The sequence below is a fragment of the Mus caroli genome, chromosome 18 (genome assembly GCF_900094665.2).
Source record: "Mus caroli chromosome 18, CAROLI_EIJ_v1.1, whole genome shotgun sequence".
Taxonomy (NCBI): Eukaryota; Metazoa; Chordata; class Mammalia; order Rodentia; family Muridae; genus Mus; species Mus caroli.
In genome coordinates, this window is record NC_034587.1 from 2,863,493 (window position 1) to 2,890,659 (window position 27,167).

At 37.8% G+C, this 27,167-nt stretch overlaps 1 protein-coding gene across 1 annotated transcript in view; it reads right to left on the reverse strand.

The window, feature by feature from the left end:
• Positions 1-436: 436 nt before the first annotated feature.
• Positions 437-27,167, reverse strand: part of Kif5b (kinesin family member 5B) — a 35,466-nt gene continuing 8,735 nt past the window's right edge. Inside the window, exons 3-26 of the mRNA XM_021150222.2 lie at positions 22,861-22,934; positions 22,141-22,245; positions 21,459-21,507; positions 20,857-20,912; positions 20,686-20,773; positions 20,411-20,535; positions 19,075-19,179; positions 18,654-18,799; positions 17,834-17,982; positions 15,915-16,108; positions 15,338-15,406; positions 12,313-12,519; positions 11,795-11,938; positions 10,052-10,240; positions 9,524-9,641; positions 8,917-8,978; positions 8,712-8,821; positions 8,031-8,132; positions 6,511-6,571; positions 6,343-6,414; positions 6,082-6,186; positions 4,657-4,873; positions 3,646-3,794; positions 437-2,953 (exon numbers count right to left, since the gene is read on the reverse strand). Of these exons, the coding sequence (XP_021005881.1) occupies positions 3,664-3,794; positions 4,657-4,873; positions 6,082-6,186; positions 6,343-6,414; positions 6,511-6,571; positions 8,031-8,132; positions 8,712-8,821; positions 8,917-8,978; positions 9,524-9,641; positions 10,052-10,240; positions 11,795-11,938; positions 12,313-12,519; positions 15,338-15,406; positions 15,915-16,108; positions 17,834-17,982; positions 18,654-18,799; positions 19,075-19,179; positions 20,411-20,535; positions 20,686-20,773; positions 20,857-20,912; positions 21,459-21,507; positions 22,141-22,245; positions 22,861-22,934 (2,678 nt within the window). The 3' untranslated portion in view covers positions 437-2,953; positions 3,646-3,663. The remainder of the gene's footprint in view (positions 2,954-3,645; positions 3,795-4,656; positions 4,874-6,081; positions 6,187-6,342; positions 6,415-6,510; positions 6,572-8,030; positions 8,133-8,711; positions 8,822-8,916; positions 8,979-9,523; positions 9,642-10,051; positions 10,241-11,794; positions 11,939-12,312; positions 12,520-15,337; positions 15,407-15,914; positions 16,109-17,833; positions 17,983-18,653; positions 18,800-19,074; positions 19,180-20,410; positions 20,536-20,685; positions 20,774-20,856; positions 20,913-21,458; positions 21,508-22,140; positions 22,246-22,860; positions 22,935-27,167) is intronic.

Consider the following 27,167-nt stretch of genomic DNA (forward strand, 5'->3'; position numbering starts at 1 on the left):
AGTCCCAGGCTGGCCTTGAACCCCAAATCCTCTTTGCTTCTGCTTCCATTAAAGGCATGCCCCACCATGCCTGCCTCTGCCTCTGCTTTAGGGTATTTTTATCTGTAAAAAGTAGATGTTAACATCACCACAAAAATACTTTTAAAATAAAATGTACAATTAGGGTTACAGAAAAAATGGTGAACTAGTAATTGTTGCAAACCAAGGGACCAGTACTTTAACCATCTGATAGATGGTTAAAACGTTCTAAAACGATTCTAAAAGATGCAAGCCAAAGTACAAAAAAGCCAATCCACTTGACAGCCACTTCTTGCTAAAACATACACAGAGGGATACACACGCACCCTCCCCCCCGCCCCCCCAATTCACACAGGGCAGGCCATTCAGCTACATAAAATCAAGCTAATACGTCATGAAGGAAGGTTCAAATGTGTCATTACATTTCAAAAAGATTTTCCTTTATTTAAACACATTTACAGCATGCAGGTTAACTTAAAATTATATGTTGTTTTCCCAAACCAACTATGTTTAAATGTAACCCTAAACACTGAAAATAAAACAACATATTCCACAGGTAGACTTAGACTCTCTTCTGTTATCTCAAATCAAACTGAGAATTGCAAATAAATTCAGTTATGCATAGTATTTAGTTTCCTTAAATTAGGCAAATAATTTAATTGATCACCATGAATAAATACTATTCTTATTTCATTGAGTTTCTCTTCTGAACCAATTACCAATACTACTCAGAGGAACATTAATATATCCAGTCACAAAAAAAAGACACTGCAAATTAAAATATTTTCAATATTCTAGGTAATTAAAAATGTCCATTTTGTGTGAATGCTATATTTAATGGCCTATCATTGCAAAAAAGAGTTCAGTTCACTGAAAAGAAATTTGTGAGATTCTTAGTATACTTTATGAAAGTTTGAAATTATAAATAGAAAAGAAACATTTAAGATTAAAAAAAACTAACAATGTGTTTTCTTAACAACATGCTAGTTACAATTCATTGTGTGTTATACAAGCACCAATACCCATGATACATCTTAAACTTCTATACTCAGACAAAGGAGAATTTTTTTCCATTATGAAAACTGCCAGAGAAGCAATTTTCATTTGGAACGAATGTCCTTATGGATGCAGCCAGATGCCTCGCAGAGACAGCGATGAGCACGGGAGCCATACGCGTCACTCTCCGCGACTCACACCTCGCTGCATCACGCGCTCTTCAATTTGTGGAGTGCTTCTTTCAATCATAAAAGCAACACAATCATTAAAGGCTGCAGACTACAACAGCAAAGATTTTGACTGTTAAAAAAATAAATAAATTTATTTTTCAAATCAAAATTATTATAAAAGTGGAAATTACAATAGTTAAGGAAATAGAAAAATAAGCCAATTATGATCTGAGTCTTCTGACTATGGCTCCAAATTTAATAATACAAATATCTGTATATAAAACTTTTCCAAAGATTCTGCCAGCCAGATTCTAACCCAGAACTTCCAAAGCTTGTCTACTTATCAAATAACCTCAGACACTCCATTTCCTGCAGATCTTTGCTTACGGCTAAAACTGCCCCAAGCACTGAGGATGCAAGTGTTGAAATCCTTTCCTGTTACTTTTATAGATCCTTAAAATATACTTGATTGAGCTTAATTATCTGAAAAATAAGTGCCAAAAATAGGTACACAGTTCTAATTTAAAAATTATTCACTATGGCCAACAATATTTTTTTTGAGAATTACTAGTGACTTGCAAACAGTTTACTATTTCTAACTAAACAAATTATAGTGTATGATTTAGTATAACAGGTGAAAACCACCTATAGGATTTCAGAGCAAAATTAACCATGTAGTTTTAAATTTATACTTCATCTGTTCTGTTCACAATTTTTCTCATTTTTCAAAGGCTATAAATTTATCAGTCAATACAATTATTTAACATTTGAAAATTATTTAATTCTATAATGTCTTAATCCACTTATTTCCTAGTATTAAAGATGACATTAGCTTCTGTTCAATTCTTATTTTAGCAGGAAGATATAACAGAATAAAGCAGGGCACATTAAGCTATGTTAAGTGCAGAAGTAGAAAGAAGGGATATAGTACTTCCAAATCTATTTAACATGAGATCCATTTTTGATATGTAAGATATTTGTACTCAAAGTCATATGCAACAGACATCTCATGAGCTAATGCTATAATAGAGCCTGTTCAGTCTCCAACTCCTGGTCTCAAAGCTCAACGTTTTCAGAGGCAAGCTTCAGAGACTATACCAGCAACATATCAAGGCATTTTTAAAATTTATTTTTAAGTAATTTTTGATTTTTTGATTTTTGAGACAGGGTCTCCCTATATAGCCCTGGCTGTCTTGGAAAGCAGGCTGAACTCGAGCTGACAGCCATCCATCCGCCTCTGGCTGGGAGTAGATGAGTGCCACCATACCTTGCTTGAGGGATTTTTAAAAATACAGTACTGACTGACCTGATATATTTTGTGGCAATTAGTGTTATAAGTAGTAAAATTTAAGACATTTAATCTAAATGTTCCATATTTCCTTTAAAAAAAAAAGACATTTTAGTAGAAAAGGGAAAATGAAAAGCAATAGCAGCTAGGTAATGTAAACCAAGATTACACACTCACAGAAAAGGCAAATCAAGGAGCAGAGTCCCGCAACACAGTTACTCAGCACAGTGAAGACACGAAGGACACACCGTGTAACAAAAAGGGCCGCAGTTGTAAACTGTCATTTCCCTTCTAGGACATCAACATTGCACTCTAGTGTTGGGAAGCAGCAGAGTTTACAAGAGTGGGTAGGAAACAGCTGTACAGGCTAGGAGTAATTTACACATTAAAAAAATTAAATTTCTACAATCCCAAGGAACAGAGGTTAGTTAGTGAAAGACTGATTTTATGTCCTCTTCAAACTTCAATTACTTTTCAACACCTGAAATAGGAAAAAGCAGAGAAAATTTTAGTTCTTATAAAACTCATGTTTGAAATAAAGAACAAGACAGGAATGATTTAATTTTTTAAAAAAATATGTTTTAATTAGATTTTATGTTCATATGTCTTGCCTTCATGACATCATATGTGCACCACATGATTGCTTGGTGCCCAGGGAGTACAGAAGAGGAATTCCCTGGAACTAGAAACTGGAGTTATGGGTGATTATAAGTCACTATGTGGATAATAGGAACTGTAAGATCCTTAAAAACATTCAAACTGTAAAATCCCACTTTTGGGAATCTTCTCATAGTAATCTAAAGGATGAGGGAGTATTTAAGATACTTCATATTTCAAATGTCATTTATAGAAGCAAAATTAGAACAAAATTACTGTACTTTATTATGTTTCTAGTAAAGGTAATATTATAAACCAGGGCATACCCATTGTGTAGGATACAAAGAATTATTATAAATGATCCAATGCAAGTTTTAAAATTAGTAACAAAACTAAACATAGATTATCTGTAGCATGAAATAGACCATAAAAAAAAATCATGCCAAGTTGCATTTATAAAATAACACACATTAAAAAAAAAAAATCCTGATTCTACTGTGAAACTCGAATCCTAAGCTAAGTAGCTTAGTATTTCCACACACAGTTAAAACTCAAAAGTCAGGCACAGATTCACACCTGCAATGTGTCAAGTGTTTACGACTGCTTGCCTCCACCACCACGAAGCCCCACTGGCTGGTTGTTCTGAACAAATGAGCCTCCTCCACGAACTGTGCCTGGGTGAGTTGGAGAGGCTGCTGGATGCTGTCCAGGACGGATAGGCTTTGCTGTGAAACAGAAAGAAGGTAAGGGTCAGAATAAGGTTTAACAGTGACTCCTTAGGTCTCTCTCTATTCACTAACCATTCCCGAGTGTTTTGGTGAGTTAACTTCTGTGTTCTCCTTTCTAGATACCTTTTACTTGGTTATCTCCTATTCTCCAGAAACAATATAATAATCTCTTGCCTCTAATAATCTTTCAAAATATTTGCTATTTTGTTAAATTTTGAAGTAGGGGGCTGGTGAGATGGCTCAGTGGGTAAGAGCACCCGACTGCTCTTCCGAAGGTCTGGAGTTCAAATCCCAGCAACCACATGGTGGCTCACAACCATCCATAACAAGATCTGACTCTTCTGGAGTGTCTGAAGACAGCTCCAGTGTACTTACATATAACCAATAAATAAATCTTTAAAAAAAAAAAATTTTTGAAGTAGGGCCTCTCTATGTAGTCCTGGTTGTCCTGGAACTCTACATGGACGGGACTGGGCTAGAACTCACAGATGGATACTTTTTAGAGCCAGCTCTCTCTCTACTGTGGGATATAGGGATCAAACATGAGCCACCAGGTTTGCATAGCAAGTTCTTTCTCCTACATGCTCCCATAATCCCTTTTCTACACCACTGATTGTTCTGAAAGCCTTTGGTGGTGTTTCCCTGGACAGTGTCTCCTAGCCTTCACTTGTCTAGTTATTTAGTTACCTGTCAAGTGACCGTGGCTCTCTCTCAATTTCTATTTTCTTTCCCAACAGTATCGCTCTTCAGAAATTTAGAAAATAAAGACAGGAACACCACCATGACAAAGTGTGATAAATAAAGGAGATGATGTTTTCAAGCTGAAGGACCACAAGTTACCTGGGTATGTTTTACTCACCAATCTGTGCAGAATGTCCCCTTCTGGCCATATTCTTTGACCTGACTGCTTCCTTTATCCGGTCTACTTCTTGCTGATAGCGTTTGCGGTCTCGAGATGCATTTTCTTTGGCTTCTTTCAGGGCTGACTCCAAAGCTTTCACTCTTTCTGCAGTAGCTCTAAGCCGTTTCTCTAACTTAGGAAGCTCACAGCGAAGATCTGCATTATCGCGTACCAACTAAAGGTACACAGAGAAAATATCAATGGCATTAATAAGATGTTTTAAGAAAATGAGTATTTCATAACTACAGTTTAGCAAGTTAAACTAATTTTTCCATTTAGGTAGCACCATGTAAAATCGCATACATATCAGACATAGTAACATCTCACAAAGCACAGTCATTTAGTTGCTTAGAGGCAGTAGCCTAGAACAGTCTCAAACTCACTCTTTAGCACATGGCCTTGAATGCTGGGAGTAGAGGCACTGTCACCACACTAGGTGTCTGTGACACTGAGGACAGAAGCCAGTATGTTGTTCTGAATGCTAGGAAAGCACTCTTAACAGAACTTACATCCTAGCCCTGTTCATTTCACTATTTTTTTTTATCCAGCTGAGTGGCCTGTAATCCCTCTGTACCTAGGTAGACAATGAAGTAGAGCACAGTGCTAGTAGACAATACTTGCTTTCAGTAATACAACACAGCTGGTAAAGCAATTGTCCCTTTGGGTATATTTTTGAGACAGGGTTTCATGTATCCTATATCGCCTCCCAACACGGGGAGTGAAGGATAACCTTGATCCTCTGGTCTGTCTTTATGTCGCATTTGGGATTACAGGTAGCCACTACCATGTCCAGTTTTTATGGAGATCCTAGGTACTGAACCAGGGTTTCGTGCATCCAAGGTGAACAGTGCACTGAGCTAAGTCTCCAGAGTCCTCTTTAGGCATATGAAAAGCCCGGCTCGGCGGTGCACGCTTTTAATCCCAGCACTTGGGAGGCAGAGGCAGGTGAATTTCTGAGTTCGAGGCCAGCCTGGTCTACAGAGTGAGTGCCAGGACAGCCAGGGCTATACAGAGAAACCCTGTCTCAAAAAAACAAACAAACAAACAAAAAAAAACCCAAAAACAAACGAAAAAAAGATTTGTTTAAAACAACATGTTGATAAACACATGAACTCCTGCCCTGGGCACAGTAGTTCACACTTGTAAACACAGCGCTTGGGAAGGAGAGTCAGGATTGCTTAAGGACATGAGACCCAGGCTCACAAAATCAAAAATAAACCTGTTAACTTTCCTAAGGTCCCTGGTCTCCATATAACAACTGCTTACTGAAACACGGGAGTTTAATACATAATCCACTCTAACAGTCTGGGGCTCTGGAAGTCTGCAGCGCTTCCTACTTGCCCATTTGTCGTTTGGTGATGTTACCACACGACTCTCCATTACCTGCTTGTGCACTTTGGTGAGCTGTTCAAGATTGTTTTCAAGGAAGGAGATTTTCTGCTTCTGTGCAGCACTGCCGCCAGTGTCGTCAGAGTCCACCTCGGCGCTCTGAGAGAACAGAGACAAAGCAGTGAGAACTGTAAGGATCTGAGAACCCAAGTTTCCTGCACACAACATGGGCATCACAGACCACATATGGACTCTTAAAGCACCACCCACAGCAAGCACCATTTGTACAAGCAGCCCTGGGCACTGTGACATCACCTTTTTCACCCTGGTAGCCAAGTCCTGAACAAAGAGCTTACGCAGGTTGTGTAAAGTCTGAAGTTCTTTTGCCTTGAATTAAGAATAAAGAGATCGGTCTTACAAGCACAATACGTAAGGCAGAAAAACCAAAACATGCTCCCCAGTCCTATTTCCACATTTTCTTACCACGGTCTCCTCCAAACCCTTCAAGTCTTGTCTTGCTTGTTCTCGTCTGTCTTGCATAACCCTACATTGAAGCAACAGTTACATCCTTTCAACTTTAATTCCATAAATCCCAACTTTAGCAAAAATTAAATCAAACTTTATTAAATTCAAATAGAAATATGCTTATATTTAAACAATAGTTTGCCCATGCAGTACCTTTCAAGAAATCTGTATGTATGTATTTCTATCTCTTTTTCATTACCTAGTTTATTAGGGCAAAACAGAGCTCATATAGCAATGGAAGAGATCAAACAGTATGTGCCAGAGTTCATATAACTTTTATTTTCAAGTATGGTACACAGAGAAAACTGCTATTCATCCAAAAAAGATACTAAGTAGAAGTTGTTGATAATAAAATTAGCCTGAAACTAAAGTACTTTCCATTATATAAAACTCTAGCTGAAATTCAGCAGAATTCTATACTCCCCACCCTCACTGCAGAGCTGGGACTTGAACTCATGAGCCTTGTTCATGCCTGGCACATTCCCAGCCCTCAGCAGAACCTTTATGCGATGCACTATGACTGGTCTTCTGCTGTAGCCATCCTAACTGCTGCAGTTTACTTGCAAATTATTTCCTAAAATTCAAGGCCCTGATGTGGAAGAATATCGTCATGAGTTGTCTACCTACTCAAGACTTTAGAAAGCCAATAACTCACAGTGAATGAGAAAAAGAAAGGGGGAAAGAAATCTCTGCTGAAGAAATTAAGGGTAGGGGGTAGCTATTCTGGCAGTTGAGAACAATTGTGACTCTTGCAGAGGACTCCAGTTAGAGGACACCAGTTTGATCCCCAGCACTCATAGGCTAACTCAACTAGAGTCTGTGGCTCTAGTTCCAGGGGCTCTATCAGCTCTATACTGACCTCTATGGGTACCGGGCATGCACACTGTAAACATGAATAAATCTGGGCAGGCCACATTCATATACATTCATGGGGGCGGGGGAAGGGAGAAACAAAAGCAAAAACCAAACACCACAACTTTATTTGAAAAAGACGACCGGGCTGGAGAGATGGCTCAGTGGGTAAGAGCACCCGACTGCTCTTCCGAAGGTCCAGAGTTCAAATCCCAGCAACCACATGGTGGCTCACAACCACCCATAATGAGAGCTGACACCCTCTCCTGGTGCATCTGAAGACAGCTACAGTGTACTTAGATATAATAATAAAAAAAAAAAAAAAAAAAGAAAAAGACGACCAAAACATATAGTTTTATGAAAAACTAAATTGGACAAAATATAGTATTGGAAGCATATCCTACAATTTTCTAGATTATCATCAGATTTTAAGATGTCTTTATGATAGACTCTGAAATATTAGACACCAAGAAAGGAGCAGGCAGTCTTAGAAACAGGACTACAGTCTTGCTTTCACTCAAAACCAAGCAAATGTGACAAATCAGAGCAAGGCATAGAGAAGACAACCATGCCCATGGAGTGCCTACAACTGTGTATTTGTAAGCTTAAACCCAAGTGAGACTCACGTGAGCTCATGCAGCTTCCTGCTCTTCTCTTGGTCCGTAGCCTTCAGCCTCTCATGCTCCACCCTTAGCCGTTCCTGCTCCAGCACCATCTTCTGGTTTTGGCTGACAAAAGAACACAATACAAGCTCAGCCTCAAAAGTTGTCTGAATGTCGTCATCAAATTTACTTTTTAAGGCGTCCTGCCTTTTAGAATAGGATGTTACTACATATTCCTGACTAGGAACCTGACCTCTTCCTGCCTCAGCCTAGAATTCCAAGTGTGTGTGCTATACTGGGCTTGAGCTTTCATAAGCTCAACCCCTTCTGTCAACTGGTCAGGATCTCATTACTCTGCTCTCATAAGGGTAGAAAAAGGAAGGGCAGAGCTATACCCTCAGTCATTCTGGATTTCTCATATGGTCACTGAAGTCATTGATCAGTCCCTTCTCCCAACCTTTATCTCCATCTCCCAAAATTTGCTATCATTTACATTCTTTATTTGTTTTAACCTCAAATTATCACAGATTTCTCCACTTTATACTCTATATATGAAGACAGAAAACATGGGAAAGAAGGAAAAAAAATCTCCTTTCACTGAACCCAGGAGGTTTCTATGAGGATGCCTGTCCATCAGGATCTCCTGTCTGAAGAGCCACCTCTCTGAATTAGTCTCTCCCAATGCAGAGAAAGCACAGCACTTACTCTTGGAGATCAGTGATTAGCTTTTCCTTTGCCTCAACTTCGTCTCGCAAACTACTGATTTGTTTTTGGTGGGTTTCTCTGTGACTCTGGATCTGCTGTTCAACAGCTTGCTGAAATTTGTTTGGAAGGGAAAAGATCAAAATTAGATTAAGATTATTAATAGTAACGGATTAAAACATCAGGGTACATCAGGCAGCAAACTTGCCTTGACTTCATTTGCAGTCTGAACCTTGTTCAAGTGCTCTTTTTCCATTTCATGGACTTTCTCTGTTTTGTACATGAGAGTAAGAGATAAAAAAAAAAAAAAAAAAAGCAAAACAAAAAATAGGGTCAAATAAGATTCCTGAGATAAACCATAGGGCAAACAGGTTTTTAAAGAACTTGGCAAAACCTTCTAAGCTCCATAACACTAGGATACTTTGTTACCACTGATGTATTAATACCACAAATGGGAAATAAAATAGTTTCTAAGTGTAGTTAGAATGTTAGGATTTACACACACACACAAACTTTGTGGGATGTACCTTGAATTGCCATTTATATTCAATACAAATTTTCTTTTTTGTATGTTTGAACCACGAATGTTCACATGAAGTGCTGACCTATATGCTTGTGTCTGGAAGCTGGGGGCTTACTCCATGTATCCTCTATAACTCCTTAATTTTAAAAAATATTTCAAAGCCACACTGAGGTGGATAATTTGCTATTTCAAATTTTCTACATTCTTACTATTTTCTTTCAGTTCCAGTATGTGTACAACAATTGTATTAAAAGTAAGGAAGAATACAGACATAGCAATCAGAAGTCAATACCTTGTGCTCGGAGTTGGACTAGTTCCTCACCAAGGGAATCAACAGATTCCTCCAGCTGTCTCTTCTTTTGTTCTACATTTTGAAGGTATTCAGTCAGTGACTTGATTTTGGCTTCATGCTTTTGGGGAAAAATATACTAATATGAAGTGGGGAAATATCTCACACACATTATGCAGTTAAAACATGGACGAGTAGACCATTATCTGTACAGCTTACAGCATCTGAAAGCTGAGACCCTGCTACTACCAACCCTGTATGAACACTTCCTAGTGTAGGGCTCCACCTTACTCAGCAGCCAGCGACACAACCTTTACATCCACTTTGTCAGTCAGTTGCTTGTTCTAGCTAATTTCCATACTCAGTATGTACATGCTACATCATTCAAGTTGTTATACTGCAGCTATACTAAGAAACACATAGGCCTTTTATTACTGAAAATACAGACTCATATGATTCTGAAAACCTTTATAATAAATAAAATCTATACATGACACTTCAGCAAAATGAAAAGCCATCTGAAACACATACTTGGGAGATCCGAAGCTGGCATGCTGCTAACTCTTTCTCATTTTCTTCCATTTTTTTGTTGCTCTCAGTCTGTGTGCTTTCTAGCTGTTTGCAACGTTTCACCATGGTCTTTACTTCTGATTTCATTTTGCTAATGTAGAGTCTTGCAACAGTAAACTCTTCATCTATCATACCAGTTCCTTCTGGTTGCTGAGAGAAAAACATGAAATATGTTAAAGCAAGGGCTACATGGTAGCACACACCTTTAATCCTAATACTTAGGAGGCAGAGGCAATCAGAATCTCTGTAAATTCAAGAACAGCCTGGTCTACAAGATGAACCCAGTAAGACACTGCCTCCTTCCCCACAACCTTCCTACTACCACACACACAAAAGAATGAAAAAGTTAGAGCCAAACATGTTCAAGTCTATTTTCCCAAGCTAGACTAGGAAACATAACTGAAGTCACAGAAGTCACAGTATCTGTGTGAACAAGCATGTGAGCCATGGTGTGCAGGTGGACATCACAGGGAGAACTTGTAATTCTTTCCTTCTACTATGTGAATTCCAGATTTATAATCAGTTCCTTAGATTTGGTGGAAGTCCCCTCTCCCATACTTCTCTCACCCGTTTTTGTTTGCTTGTTTATAAGACAGGGTCTTACTGTGTACTGTGTGGCTTGAACTTCATTCACCTTTCCATGTTTAAAGTGACTGTAGTGTAAGCACAGCTGGGCTGGGGAGATGAGCGAGCAGTAAAGTGTCTGACTTGACCACGTAAGGATGAGCTGCCTGACAGTCATGTAAAGCTAAGCAAGGTAGTATGCACTTGTAATCTCAGGACTGGGGAAGGCAGAGAGACAAGCCTCTCTGGAGCTTGTTGGCCAGCTGGTCTAAGCAAGTCACTGAGCTTTTAGCTCAGAAGACAGTTGTTCCAAACTATAATGTGTATGACCAGGTAGATAGCTCCATCGGTGAAGTGCTTGGTGCCAAGTGAGAGGATTGAGGTTTTGGGCTATAGAACCCAAATAAAAGCTCAGCAGGAATGGTGGTCACTTTTAGCCCCAGCACCCAGGAAGGAGAGCCAGGGATCTCTGTGTCAAAGATTCTAGCTAGCTGAGCTGCAGACTCCATGAAAGAATGTGTCTCAACAACGAAAGGTGGAGTGAATAAGGAAGACACTGAGGTTGATCTCTAGCCTCCACACACATCCATCAACACACATGACGTAACAACAGGCCAATTTACTTAAAAGGCCGCCACCTGAGCAGACTCACCACTGTTCTATTCAAATATGCACACAGAAATAAAGTAAGATACTTTTAAGATTATTTACCACCAATGTCAACATGCATGTAGTCAGTTCTCGCCCTCTCTCATGGGTCCCACGAATCAAATTCAGGTCATCAGGATTATGTAGTAAAGCACCTTTGCTCACACTAAGCCACCTCAGCAGCCCAGTAAGGGGATTTTTAAGTGAAAATCTTCAGCATGGCCCAATGAGGTACTTAGGGAATATTCTAGAATATTCTATTTCTATGCCCCTGGTTTTCTCTCTCTTTTCTCATGTACTTAAATCAAAACTAAGGGGATGGAGAGATGGCGAAGTGTTGAGTGCTTACTGTTCTTCCAGAGGAGCTGAGTTGGGTTCCCAGAACCCACATGGGGATCACAACAGCCTGCTGGATTCTAACAGTATACTGACTTGGCCAGAGTGTGAGCTATATACAAAAGAGTGATACAAAATACTTAGTGACAGTATTACCTTCACGTCGTTATTCCCCACAGCAATTCCTATTTCTGCAAGGTCTTTTAATAATGATGCCATCATTTCAGCTGCTCGTTTCTTCTGGTGGTTGGTCATTTCCTTCAGCTTCTGAAGCTCAGCATCAATACTTGCTAAAGTTGCCTGACAGAATGAAAACAGAACAGACAGACTCTGCTTAGTCATTACAGTCCTTACAAAGTCATTTATTTCTTGTTTTGAGATTCTTGACCCATAATGAATTATGAGGTAGCTTCCAGTTCAAGCTATTATTTTTCCTAACATTAGAAGTAGGCAAATCATTTAGATGATTACAAATCAATATACTTTTAGAAACCAGATTTATAACACTGTTGCTCTACCTCCTAGGCTTTGTATATAAAGACAAAAGAAAGTGAGACCTGGGTGTCTTAAGACTATGCTACCCACATCTTAGGCTTATATAGTAGTGACTTACTTAACTAACTTCATTTAGCGTTATTTATACTTGAGTATTAAGAAAACAAAATTTATCTTACAGATTTTTGATTCAATTCATCACTAAGCACTTCATATTCCTTTGTTTTGTCTTCAACTTCCTGAGACTTCTGATCATAATTAACAGCCAGTTCCTCTAAGGCCTGTAGAACTTCTTTGACTTCTTCTTTAGAAGCATCATTTTCTGCTTGGAGGCGATTCAGTTCAGCTTGCATATTATCTTGATCCCTTCTGGTTGATGCCAGAAGCTAGATGAAAGAGTAAAATAGAATTTTAACAAACCCACAAGGAAACATTCACTTGCTTCATGATTTAGGCAAGCAAAAGAAATGAAGTCTCTCTAAGTGTGAAGCCCAGGGAAGGGCAACACAAGGCATCATTTAGTAGCAAAAAAGAGACAGCAGAGTGCTTGGTACCATGAAAAAGGGAGATCTTTCTGCATGATATTCATGAACAATTTAGCTAAGTAGTACAATTTTAATCACAAAAGTTAAAAAAACAAACAAAAACCAAAGGCATTCTAGACTTGTAAGTACTATGTACAAAATCCAAAATCCAATTAGAATGGTTCTTTAAAAACTTCAGATCTGCATCAAGTTCTCCACTAAAGCATTTGCTGCTCTTCCAGAACACCTGGACTCAGATCCAAGCACCCAGAACAAAACTGTCTCCAGTTTCTGAGGATACCAGGCACACATGGTACACATGTATACACGCAGGTACGAACATATATACACGAAATCAGAGTAAATAATGTTTAAAGAACTTACATTTGTTTTAGGAAACTAAGATTGGCCTGGGAGAAATGCCCCAGAGAAATATGTCGGCCTATTAAATTTGAACTGGAGAAAAGACAAAGGACCATCCAGGTCAGTTACTTTTCAGCAGAAATAGTTGGAAATATATGGGAATGTTAGCAATAGCTAGTAACAGCTATTTCTAACATTAAGAAACAGGAATCATGAATGCTAAATGCCCTACAGTGCACAAGACAGAATATTTAAAAAGTTGTCAGAAATACAGAGGCAGATGAATGCTCACCGCCAACTGCTGGGCTGAGCATGGGGTGATTTCTGTTTAGTAAATATTTGATCCACTGTAAGAGGTCTTAGGTGTAACCTATAGGGTCATTTAGGTATACTATCATATCACCTGGACATAATGATACTCTGACTTCTTTCCCACTTTGTATTCCCTTCATCTCCTTCCATTGTCTTTTTGCTCTAGCTAAAACTTCAAGTACTATGTTGAATTGATTACTGAAGCATGGTCATCCTTGTCTTATTCCTGACTAATAGAATTGCTTTACGATTCTTTGCACTTCACTTGTTATTATCTTTAGGTATATTCCTTGTATTCTTAATCTCTCTTATCTTGAAGTCCTGTTCCACTGACATTTTTTTCCCTGTACCTAGTGAGAAAACCATGTGTTTTTGCTCCTTTCAGTTTGTTTTCATGGTAGATTACATTTACTGCTTTTCTTTTCTTTCTTTTTTTTTTTTTTTGTTTTTTTCTTTTCGAGATTTACTCCTTTTCATATGTTGAACCATGCCTTTTTCTCTGGAATTAATTTTACTTGGTCAGGTAGATGATCAATTGGGGGTGAGGGGTGGACCAGTTGTCAGATCCCAAATCCTGCCTCAAAGAACAATGTTGAAGTAAATAATAAAAGACACCGGGCACGGTAGTACACACCAGGAGGCTGTGTTGGGTATCTTGGGCTCAATGTCAAGTTCTAGGCCAACTAAAAAGCAAGACCTCTCAACAATCCAAAAGGAGAAATTGATTAAGACTGATTTTTCTGATAATGGATGTTTCATTCTGCTGGAGGTTACAGCCTTTTCTATTTCTTCAGGCTCTCAAAAAGCACTAAACAGGGACTATTTTTCAATTATCTCCACTATCCTGGGTGAAATAAAATACAGATTCAAACTAAATCATAGGAAAAGATGAGCATGAGAGAAATGAAATGAAAGGTGGCACAGACTGGGAGTAGGAAGACAACATGGAGGAGTAGAAGTATGTTTATTCATCTGACATTCACATTCCCAGAAAAAGTCACACAGAGAATTGTACAATTACTAACAACTGTGATAACTATACTTGGTTGTCAATTTGACTGCAACTGTAATTAACTAAAACCCAAATGGCTGAGTAGACCCAAATGGAATTTTTTTGTTTCGGGGTGAGGGTCAAGACGGGGTTTTTCTGTGTAGCCCAGAAATCAACCTAAGCATGACCCCTCACCATCTAGTATGCTGACTTGTTTTATATCAATCTGATGCAAGTTAGGTTCAAATGATATAAGGCAAAATGAACCGTCTCCTTCCCAAGTTGCTTTTGGTCATGGTATTTTAGCATAGCAACAGAAAGCTTAACAAAGACACTTATCTTATTCATTTATATATCTAAGTTATTAGTGGGGAAAGGCCTGCTTTAGATACATAACCACAGTAAGTGAATATAAAAACTATTATGTATACAGCTTTCTGTATACATACTCCCTATCATCCATATGTAAATATCTTTTTCTCTAAGGGAGAAAATCTTAACAATTATTCCAGGCCACTGTCTCCCCCAAATCTGTAAGAAATATTTAGGAGTGAGGAGAGTAGAAGATATATAGTGTAATAAATAAAGTAAAAGGGAGTTAAAAGCTCCGCAGTCATATGGTCCACAATTTCCCTACTGTTGTTTCTGAGAAAGGATCTTATTATGTAGTCCTTGCTATCCTCAAGCTTGAAATTCCCCTGCCTCAGCATCCCCAATTCTGAGATTACAGATTTACACAGGTTACATGCCACTACACCTGGCAAAAATAAATGTTTTGTAGAAACTGTCCTCTCTCTTCCATATATACGACAGGAAACTCAAAACATCAAAACCAAATAACGAAAAGCATCTCAAGGAGGAAAGCAGTCTGTTTCAATACATGCAAAGACTAACCTCACAGCACACTGATAGTTAAGCATGCACACACTCAACAACTTTAAAGGTATAGTGTGTACATAATCCACAGATTCCTGTATGTTTAGATGATAAACACTGTGGGAGAATTTAACTCACCTCTTCCTGATCCAGCATCTGTGTCTTCAATTTCTCCACCAATTGGCTTTGTTGGTTAATCTCTTCATCCTAAGAAATATTAAAGTATCCAATTAACAAAGCAAACTATTACCTGGCTTCCTTCCCGGACTAATTCTGAATTACTATTACTCACAAATAGCCAACATAGGTTACATACACTGCCTCCACACCGAACTAAAATTATATTTTCTTTGCTGGTAATGAAATCTGAAGCCCCATGCAATGCAAGCATTCTACCACTTAGCTATATCTCCACACCCTTCAGCATTTAAAGTTACTGTTAATATGATTCTCCAACCCTCTATAATCACCCAAGCTGTCTTCAAAATCAATATATACTCAAGGCTTGCCTTATACTCCTGTCCCCCTGCCTCTACCTTCTAAGTACTAGAATTTCAGCATGTTCTAACAAATCCAGTAATATCTTGGCTTTCTAAAAGCTAACAGAAATAAAGGAAAATGTAGATCACAAGGAACCTTAATACTGAAATTAAAAATACTGATATCGATAGTATTCTAAAACAGACAAATCTAAAACAAGTAATATGAAATCTACCTTGTCATCAAGTTGTTTATACAATTTAGCAAGTTCTTCTTCACACTTTCTTCTTTCAGCATCGGTAAAACTACCAGCCATTCCGACTGCAGCAGCTGGTTTATCACTGGTAATAGCAATATCTTTATCTGCTGTGAAGGCTTCCAAATTAGCTTTCTCTTTGTCAAACTGCTCATCAATAGGCACTGTCTCCCCTGAAATGACAATGAAAGGGTGACTATGAATGCACATATCCGACACTAACAGGTGTTCTTTCTTTCCCTCTGCAGTTGCCCACACATTCCCTCTGCTGTGCGACCAGTGGTCCTCCCTACTGCCATTGTCTGCAATTTGTCTGAACTTTAAGAAGTACTTCAGTATCAGTAAATTCCTCATTCTGGTCACTGTTTTCATTTCCTTTGACTGCTTTTCTCTGCAGGATTTCTACTCTCAATTCTCAGGTGTTCACTCATCTCAGTTTCTTTAGGGCCAACCACCAGCATTTCATCTCAATCTGTGGTGCCAGGTTTCCCTGAATGATCCTTAACATATGTTTGATATCAACTACCTCCTTATTCTAGTCTTTGCAGATTATATTTGTTCAGGAAAGCCTATCAACAGTAAGCCCATGTAGAGATGCCGGACAGAATAGTTCTGAAGCTCAGGACTTCTGCAGTGGTGTACCATCGAGGTGAGGTCGGCTTGCTGCTGAGTGCTGTACAAATCTTGGGATTACTGATGATGGAGACAAGGGTCCATTTAGCAGGCTGAAAGCCTGAGGCTGTGGGGCTGGAGAGATGGCTCAGTGGTTAAGAGCTCTGACTGTTCTTCCAGAGGTCCTGAGTTTGATTCCCAGCAACCACATGGTGGCTCACAACCATCTGTAATGGGATCTGATTTTTTCTTCTGGTGTGTCTGAAGACAGCGACAGTGTACTCACATACATAAAATAAATAGATCTTAGGAAAAAAAAAAGCCTTAGGCTGTAAGTTCCCACTTGGCAGTAAGGCAGGGCTGCAGGCATGTGCAGAGTACAGGTATAGAGCAGAGATGATCTGCCTAGTCTTGGGGTCCAAGGCACACTAATTTCCTTATCTTTCTCTGTATCTTGGTTAAGGAGTAGGAAGACACAAGTAATCTGAAAGTGTCCTACATGGACAGTGAAACTTTATTACTAAACCACATTAAGTTCTATTTTTGCCTATTACTGAAATTAATGCTTCCATAAAGGGTGATGGGTAATGAGTCCCCCACTTCACCATCTTTCTTTGTTCCTCCTCCTTACGCAATGTCAGCAGTTCTTACCAACTTTTCTTTCTGCTCTGATACTGAGTTTTTTGTTTGGTTTTTAGAATGGTAGACTCTTGCCATTTAGAGCAGGCTCTGCCTTCCAAATGCTAGGATTAAAGGTACATGCTACCATCTACTCCCATCTACATTTTACATATAAGTATATATAAATGTATATAAGTATATATGCATTACACATGTATATATGTGTATGCATGTGTACGTAGTTACCCATACACTTATCTATATTTGATACAAGGCCAGGCAGGGGCAAATTTACATGATCATTGGGGCTCTGCTTCCCATGTGCTAGGATTATAGCTTACACCACAAAGCTGTGTCCCTGAGATCTGGGCATCTGGAATTCCCCTTGATCTTACCCCTTCTTTGAAGTCCATCCACGCTTACCTGTAGCGGACTTCTTCCTAATCTAGGCACCTTACTATACTACACTGTGGCATCTACGGCTCTTACTCATTACCTGAAGTAATGTAAGAACTTAATGGCAAATCTTGATCTTCATTTGAAGACCTCCACATGCTGAAAAACTGAAAACAGGCTTCATTTTCATTTACCATGCATATAAAATCTCAAGTATGTAAAAAGAGCCCTAAATCACAAACTTTAGATGACAATGCTTAAGTGATTACCATTACGCCATCGGTTTAGCTCGTTTTCCAGCCACTGAATGGTGTTCCGTAGAGTCTTATTTTTTTCCTTTTCTCTTTCATACTTCTTTTTCCACTGCTCTGCAGTTAACTCTACATTGACACAGACTGTGTTCTTAATTGTTTTGGCCCTAAGTGATGCAATTACAGAAAAGATGACATCATTAACGAAGAGTAATCATTACGAAAAAAAAAAAGCATATGACTGAAAGTATTTTTAATTGACATCCGTATTTAATATGTGATATAGCTAAATAACAAATTGTCCAAGATTATCTAGTTCTTTCTTAGAACAAATACTAAAAAAATATCTATTCACAACCCAAATAAATTTCTGTCAGCACTGTCTTTGTTAACATTAAAAAAAAAAAAAAATCAAAACTAAGAAAATGTAGTTATTTTCCCAACTCACTTGCAAGCCTGAAGCAGTAGCATCCGTTACCTATCACTGCAGGTCTAAGGTAAGGCTGTTACTGATTTTCCTAAGTAGCTCTTTCATGCAGCTACTTCAAGTGCATCAGTGAGCTTCACATAGGCTCATATATCTGAAAAGCTTTTACTTCCCCATCTGACTCAGATGTTTACTTTCATCAAAAGGAAATTAACCATTACATCTCACAATTTTACTGTCTATGAAAAGTTAAAGCTCGTTAAGTCTAAAATACATCTCTAACTTATATGACCTATGTCCTGATTCAAAAGTACAGATCTAGTTCTCCGACAAATACATCTCGATTTGAGTAGTAGCTGACATTAGTAACTTTAATGCCATGTCTTTACACTTTGTATTTCAACAACAAACCTTTGACCAAAGAGGAGTGTTGACTTTGTCTCAGACTCATTGTATGATGATGGAGAGCAGCAAATGACAATAGTGGTCCTACAGTTGCCACCTAATGAATCTTGAAGAATTCTGGTCATTTTACTATCTCGATAAGGAACATAGGTCTACAAACAAAAACAAAACAAAACCAGTGGGGTTTTATACAATAATATTTGTTGTATAACTCTTGGTCATCCTGTGTCTGCCTCAAGCATTGTGATCAGATGTGCTTTCCTGGGCCTGGCTTATTTCATTCACTTAATCTACTTGATTTCAAGAAGGGAGCCAGGATACATATATAAACACTAAACTAAGAAGACACATTCAGTTTTACATTTGTGTACACGTATATCCTCTATAAATTACTACCCATAAATCAGGGAACAGATTGTATACTCACACTGCCCTCTGCCAAAGCAGAAATGACATTTCCAAGTGCAGAAAGTGACTTGTTGATGTTCTTAGCTTCATCCAGCACAGCACCTTCAGCCCCAGTTTTACTAACCTGTAAGTAAGATTACACACTAAAACAAACTTACAAGTTTAAGATCGTTTTCTTTCAACTTTCCAAATAGCCAAAAATAAACACTAGTTTAAAATTACAAAGGGGAAGGGCTAGGAATCCTTAGATACTAAGGACTAGGAATCCTTAAATTCTCACTGTCTGTCTAATAGCCTAGTCAGAGAAATAGTTGGACAATAATGTGATTAGAGAAATATTAAACTTTATTTCTAGTGTGCTTTTGTCAATAATAAATTTACATGGAAATATGTAGCTTTTAGTGTTATCTCTCTGCTACATTATAAAACAAGGAACTGGAAATCACCTAAATTACAACATAGATGTCATAATTTGCTAAAAACAAAAGACAGTTCTAATACTACATAAGCTAACCTGTGACTTGAAAACCAAGTACACTGCCTAAATGGCTTCTAGAATTAATAGTGGTACTAACTGCTAGATAAGCTGTGTATAATAAGACTTTTGGTAAACAAGACTACTTCAGAAGACGCAAAATAGCATAATGGCCACAGAAGTCTATATTAAAACATTTAAATATTCTAATTTTTATAAATGTCAGTTGACCCTCCTATTCCCATGGATTCAACTAGCCAAGGTTGAGAAACATTCCAAAACAAAGTTCATCTGTACTAAACATATATAGTTTGTCTGCGGCCATAGTCTCTATACAATATAATGTAACATCCACTTATGTGCTCTCACTACATTAGGATTTATCTAGAGTATTTACATACAGAAGAATGTATGTATGGTCTATGCAAACACTAATCATTTTATACGTTACGTGAGCCATCTGTGGATGTTGATATATGATTATGGTGAGGGGTCTTAAAACAATCCCCATGATAGCAAGGGACAACAGTACAACCAAATCAGAATGCTGCAGAGAAACTGACCACGAATAGAGCCAACATACGAGAGAGATGGAAAATAAAATTATAATGGCAATGCTAACAGGCTGTCAATAAGAACATACATCTTATTCCAAATACCCCACTGACTGGATCAAATATAGCTAAATGACAGTCACTTGGAAACAGGTTATTGACTTCAATTATCATATAGCGTTGGTATCACCAGTATTAATTCTCAGATTACTAAATCCAATTCCACAAGTTCTTAAGATGCAACAATATGTAGCATATAAGTTTCAAGTCAAGGTAAAGTTTACAGAAATGCCTAAGTATCTACTAGAAATTTCAAAAGGGTTTACCTTTTCACTGCCAGCTAAATCAACCAGATAAAGCTTTCCACTGAGTTTCTGTTCCGTTTGTGTATTCTCTTGTTTTACATTAATAAGAAATATACTGTGACTCCTAGAGCTGTGTTCATTCATATCTGCAATGACATTAGCAAGCAAGTATAAATACAGTTCTTCCCTAGTAATTTCCAAGCATTACTATATGCTAGAAATCTCTTGGATTTCATAGACTGCATTTAGATGTAAGGCAGACATGCCTGGTGAGTACTAATGAATATCCCACTTACTTGTAACTGCTACATGTCTGTTGGATTTCCCTTCATCTATAGTATCCATGACTTCATCTGGACTACACACGAAACGTTCTGTGCACCCCTGTGGAGTAATTTTAAAGTATTCTTAATACTCTTTAAAAATTCTCTTACAGTGTTTTCTATAGTCATCATTCTTTTAAGTACCTTTACATAGGGAACACGATTTTTGTCTTCATGGACTGAAAGGTTAGTCTTTGAAACTGAAAAAAAAAGTTACATTATATCAGTTATAAAATAAATAATGTAAGTGGGTAGGTTTCCCTTAGCAGCCCAACCTTAGAACTTTTAAAATATATATTTTATACATATATGCATTACTCTAAAAAAGCAAAGTGTTGTAAACATACTAGGAGAATAATCTAGAAACTAATGTTAAAAAAACAAAACAGAAATTTCAAACTTCTACCACTCCCAGTTTCTAAATAACATTAGGCCCAAGGGAAGGACAATGCATTGAACAACTGGGACTAACACTTTGGGTTTAAGCCCTACAACTCTTAGTTTAAAGCCCTCAAAAGTGCCCATATGATGGCATCTCAGGTTCACAATCCCTCCCAGCAACAAGGAGCTAATCCTTCAGTTCTTAATAAATGTTGCTTGACTTTAATAATAGTATACATATGCTATTAAGTTATCCTATGTATAATGTTATCACTTTACGAAATTTCATCTATGTTACTAAGAACATTTAATACTAGAAGAGCAACAGGTACTACTGAAATTATTAAAGCAAGAATTTAACTTACCATCTAACAAGTCCCTTATCTTATCCAAATATATTTCAAAATATGAAACCTAAAGCACAAAGAAAAGTCAATCTGTTAAATTTATCCAGCTGTTCTCTCTGTAAACAATGTGGTCTAAGTGCCCGATATCTAGACTAGGACACCACACTAGCCACAACTCACATTGTAAGAGAAAAGTGTGAGTCACTAAGCTTCTTAAATAACGAAAAGCCCATTTCTGTTACAACCACCCACAATGGACAAGAACAATGGACAAGTAGGTAAGTGTGGTGGGAATCTTGAAGCTTTGTTATTATTATTTATTTATTTTTTGTTTTGTTTTGTTTTTTCGAGACAGGGTTTCTCTGTGTAGCTCTGGCTGTCCTGGAACTCACTCTGTAGACCAGGCTGGCCTCGAACTCAGAAATCCGCCTGCCTCTGCCTCCTGAGTGCTGGGATTAAAGGCGTGCGCCACCACGCCCAGCTTCTTGAAGCTTTGTAGTTAAACTGTTTTTCTACAAGGAAAGGAGCTAAGAACAGACTTAGCTTACCCTGTTATTCATCTAGTGGCATATAAACTCCTAACAATTCTTCAACCTTATATACCTGTAACAACTTTTTAAATTTGACTTCCAGGAAGCAGCTATTTTGGAAAATAAGTATCCTAAGTTAAATAAATATAACCTTTCTCACAAGAATTTACCTTAATATGAAATTCCAAATTTTCATCCATGGAGTAAATATAATTAAAAATATCTTGCACTATTCTTGGAATAATTCCCATGCCTTCTGGATCATGAAGTTTACCCTGCATAGAAAACAAATTGTTAACAAATTTCAAGAGAAAAATTGAAACAAAAAAACGTGACTCTTTACTAATATAAAATTAATAGGATAAGCATTGTGACTGGGTTTGTTTTCTTTTAGAAATTGCTCTACAAATAATTTCAAAGTTTCAACTATTACATGTTATACTGTATAAGCATATACAAACTAAGTTTTCGTTCTTTCTTTCTCTTTTTCTTTCTTTCTTCCTTTTTCTTTTGTGACAGAGTTTCTCTGTGTGGCCCTGGCTGATATAGACTATCTTATAAGAAGTGTAACAGATATTCAGGAGACAATCACTTTTAATACTATCTAAGTTTTCTCACATTATAGAATAGTAGAAAAACTCCCATTTAATTTTAAAATGTCACATTCTTTATAGTTATACTAATTTCTAAGACTTTGTAATATAAAATAAAGGTACAGCTTACTAACCAAGCTTAGAAGCTAATTCGAATCTTGCACTTCTACGTGTATTATTTGTACGAGAAAAGGCAATAAAGATAAAAAATTAAGCACAATGAATTAACTACAAGAAATCAGTAAGTGGATGACTTAGGGTGTAAACTATACTTAAGGATAGACTATGAAACATTACCTCCATCGTGTGGGTCTTCCCAGATGATGTTTGTCCATATGCAAATATTGTTCCATTATAGCCCTCAAGAACATCTATGAGAAAACAAAAAATCTTGTACTTCCAAGTCTTTTTTCCTTAAGAAATGCTCTCATTATAAAGTCAGTAAGAAGTGATTAAAGTTTAATATGTAATGAGCTTATAAAATCACCAAAGGAGGCATGGAAAGATGAGATATTGGTTATCATGTCTGTCAATTTGACACAAGCTAGCGTCTCTTGAGAGGAGGGGATCTCAATTGAGAAAATTCCTCCGAAGATCTGGCTGTAGGCAAACCTGTAGGGTATTTTTTTCTTAATTAGTAATTGATATGGTGGTACATGCCTTTAATCACAAGCACTTGGGAGTCAAAGGCAGGTGGATTTCTGAGTAATTGATATGGGAGGGCCCAGCCCATTGTGGGCTAGACCATCTCTAGATTGTTGTTCCTGAGTTCTATAAAGAAACAAGCTGACCAAGCCATGAAAAGCAAGCCAGTAAGCAGTGTTCTCCCATGGCCTCTACATCAACATACGCCTCTAGGTTCCTGCCCTGCTTGAGTTCTTGCCTTCCCTGCTTTTAACTGTTATCTGGAAGTGTTCTCCAAGTTGCTTTTGGTCATGGTGTTTCGTCACAATAATAAACATAACTAAGATAGATGGCTCAGTGGTTAAGGGTGCACCTGTTCTTCCAGGATCCAAATTCAGTTCCCAGCATCCACATAGGCTCATAACCACATGTAACTTCAGCTCCAGGAGATCCAATGGCTCTGGCCTCCAAGGGCAACTGGACTCAAGTGTGTAAACACCAGTCCACAACACAAAAACACTTTAAAATTTCCACTGCTTAAGATCAACTTACCAACATAAAGCTCAGCATTTCATTATACATATATTCTAAAGCTTTACTGTTTTAAAAGACAAAAACACTATCAATTAAAATATACATGTATGAATTAGTTTTACAAGCAAGTGGAATTAATTGCTGACTCAATCATGGTTTAAATGAGACTGTCCCACCCCCCTCATAGGCTCATGTATTTGCATGCTTACTCCCCATTTTATAAGCTCTTTGGCAAGGTACATATTTAGAAGACATTACAGCCTTCTGTGGTGGGTCCTGATTCATGCTCTCCTTTCCACCAATCTCAACATAAAGAATCAGGAGTTCAAGCTCACTCTGGGCTATAAAACCATTGTTGACAGAGTGGGTACAGGAGAAAAAGGTATCGTTACTTACTACTAAAGGTAATTTAGAAACTCCAAATATCTGAAACTTCTTTTCAAAGCCTTTTTGTTGTTATTATATCCTCTGTCTCTCTCCCCCTTTTGCAGTATCAGGGATTGAACCAATGCCAGACCCATTTCAATTCACTTTATATATAACCATTCTCAATAGGTCTATGTCAAATATCCTTAGGATCTTTCAAACAATCACATGCCTAAGCATATGTCTTAGTTAGGGTTTTACTGCTGTAAACAGACACCATGACCAAGGCAAGTCTTATAAAAACAACATTTAATTGGGGCTGGCTTACAGGTTCAGAGGTTCAGTCCATTATCATCAAGGTGGGAGCATGGCAGTATCCAGGCAGGCATGGTACAGGAGGAGCTGAGAGTTCTACATCTTCATCCAAAGGCTGCTAGTGGAAGACTGACTTCCAAGGCAACTAGGGTAAGGATCTTAAGCCCACACCCACAGTGACACACCTATTCCAAAAAGGCCACACCTCCAAATGGTGCCACTCCTTGGCCCAAGAATATACAAACCATCACAGCATACAATTCAATATTTTGATATCTTTTTAAAAGGTCCTTTCTAGGGCTTGAGAAGTGGCTCAGCAGTTAAGATACAGGCTGCTCTTCAAGGACATAGGGTTCAATTCCCAGCACCTACATGGTGGCTCACAATTGAGACTCTAGTTCCAGGGGATCCAATGCCTTTTCTGGCTTCTGCAGGTGCCAGGCACACAAGTGTTGGACAAAACACCCAAACAAGTAAAATAAAATGAAAACATTTCAAATAATAAAAAGTAAAAATGTCCTCTCGTGATATGATCTAATTATCCTGCTACTTCACAATTGGGTACTAAGTAAATATTTGTAGGTAGATATCTATATAATATACTTACCAGACAATATACGGTTGCATAACACTGGGATAATAAATGCATACATGTAACACATCTGAGATTTAAGGTGTAATTTTTAATGTTTTTTCTAATTTCAGTGGCTGTGTAATACTATGTAGTAATGAAACATTTTTTAAGCACTCACTTTCATTTATGCTGTTTGGGGTGTGGAAAATAACAAAATGCTAATATGGCAAATGTGATTGCATTTTTATTGGCTAAAAGAGTAGCAAGAGGGACTAGTTTCAGGGCCTCTGAGGCTACTAAAATACTTGGGTACTCAAGTCTCTTCCATAAGATGGTATTTCCTTAAATCATCTTTTGTTTCCTACTAAACTTATGCCAGTGCTTTATAGTTGTTACACTGTATTGTTTAGGGAACAGCGAATCGGGTGCATGCATACATTGGGTGTATGTATGTTTGATATGGTATAATTTTATTTTCAAAGACTTCTGACCTGAGGTTGGTGGACTTATGGTTGACCCTAATCATTTTTCTTATCTTTAAGTCTACTCAACTTTAGTTTTTATAATTTCACTGCCAACATTTTCAATATAATGTGCAGAAAAGAATATGTTCTATGGTGCATACTCTATGATGAAGACTCTGCCACTAACACCATTTTACTGCTAGGTTTAGTCATACATCTGCTCGTTCCTTATCTATAAATGCATTTCAAGGTAAACTGTAGACATCTATACTTCAGGACTTTTCTACCTCACACTATCAGGGCATACATATCATTAACTAGTATTTAGTAATTTTCTTTTTTCTTTTAAGGTAAAAAAGTGATGTTAAATCTCTTATGATATACTTTAAAATCTTGGAAAATACAAATCTGTAGTCACATAATACTGGGCATAAATCACATACAGTCTGACCTGACTTGGCTCTTACCCATCTTACTTCCCACCATACTTCCCTCATCTTGCTGCTCTGGTGAAAATAGTCAAATGTAACAATTTCATAATATATGGTCTCTCCCACACATGTAGCACATTGTTGTCTTGAAAATTCTCCAAGGGTGGATTGGCACCTCTACCTAGAAGGTACCCCCTTTTTTCTTTTTTTTTAAGTAAGACTAATTGAAGTTTTAGTAGTACTTCCTTGAATCCAACTCTACAACCACTCCAAATACAGGAAAGTCCTGTGCTCACAGCCGTGCATCCAAGACACTTGTCATTGAGTATTACTATACATTTTTCAGCCTCATAATTCACAGTATCAGTGCCTGGCAGGAGGAATCAAATCTTATTGAATGATTATGGCTGAATGATTATGAATATTATGAATAATATACATCTTTCTACCCCCCCCCCTTTCCTTTTAATATAATCTTATGAGAAACAGGAAGACAACTGCAGAAAGTATATCAGATATGGAAGGCACAGGTCTATAAAGCCAGCTATATGAGAGGCTGCGACAGGACGGTATAAATTTAAGGTCTGCCTGGGCTAGTGAATAAGTTTCAGACAAGCCTGGGCAGATTCCTGGTAAGATGCCTATAAACTTAAAACTAAAACACAGCTAAGACTTAAGTTGAACAAAATGAAATCCATCAGTGTGTGATGGAACTTGTACATCAACATGGCTGTAGCTCACGTTAAGAGATTTGTCCATTTAAAGTATCCACAAATTCATTAAGTCAATCTTTTATTATTTAAAAAGGCAGAATGTAGTTCAATGGTAGAGCATTTGCCTATTGTGTGGAGAGTACAGGGCTTTATTTCAGCACAACAAAACAAAAAGCTAAAATTATCTTAAATTATACTATTTTTAAAATGTATGTGGGGGTGGGGGAGTAGGGAGAGGGCTCAATGGGTAAAGTAACTGCTACAGGAATGGTGGTTTGTGCCTGTAATCTCAGTTCTGGGGAACTGGAGGCAAGCCAGCCCAGCCCAAATGGTAAACTACAGGAGAGATCCTGTCTCAAAAAAGCAAGGTGATGGCTTAGCACCTGCTGCTCTTGCAGATGTTTGGTTCCTAGCACCTATGTGTAGTGGCTCACTGCCTAGACGTGGCTGGCCTGAAACTTCCTAGGTAGATAGAACAGGTTAGCCTCGAGCTCGCAGAGATTGGCCTGCCCCCGCTTTCTAAGTTCTGGGGTTGAAGACCTCTTCCACCATGCCTGCTCTTTTTTTTTTTTTTTTTTTTTTT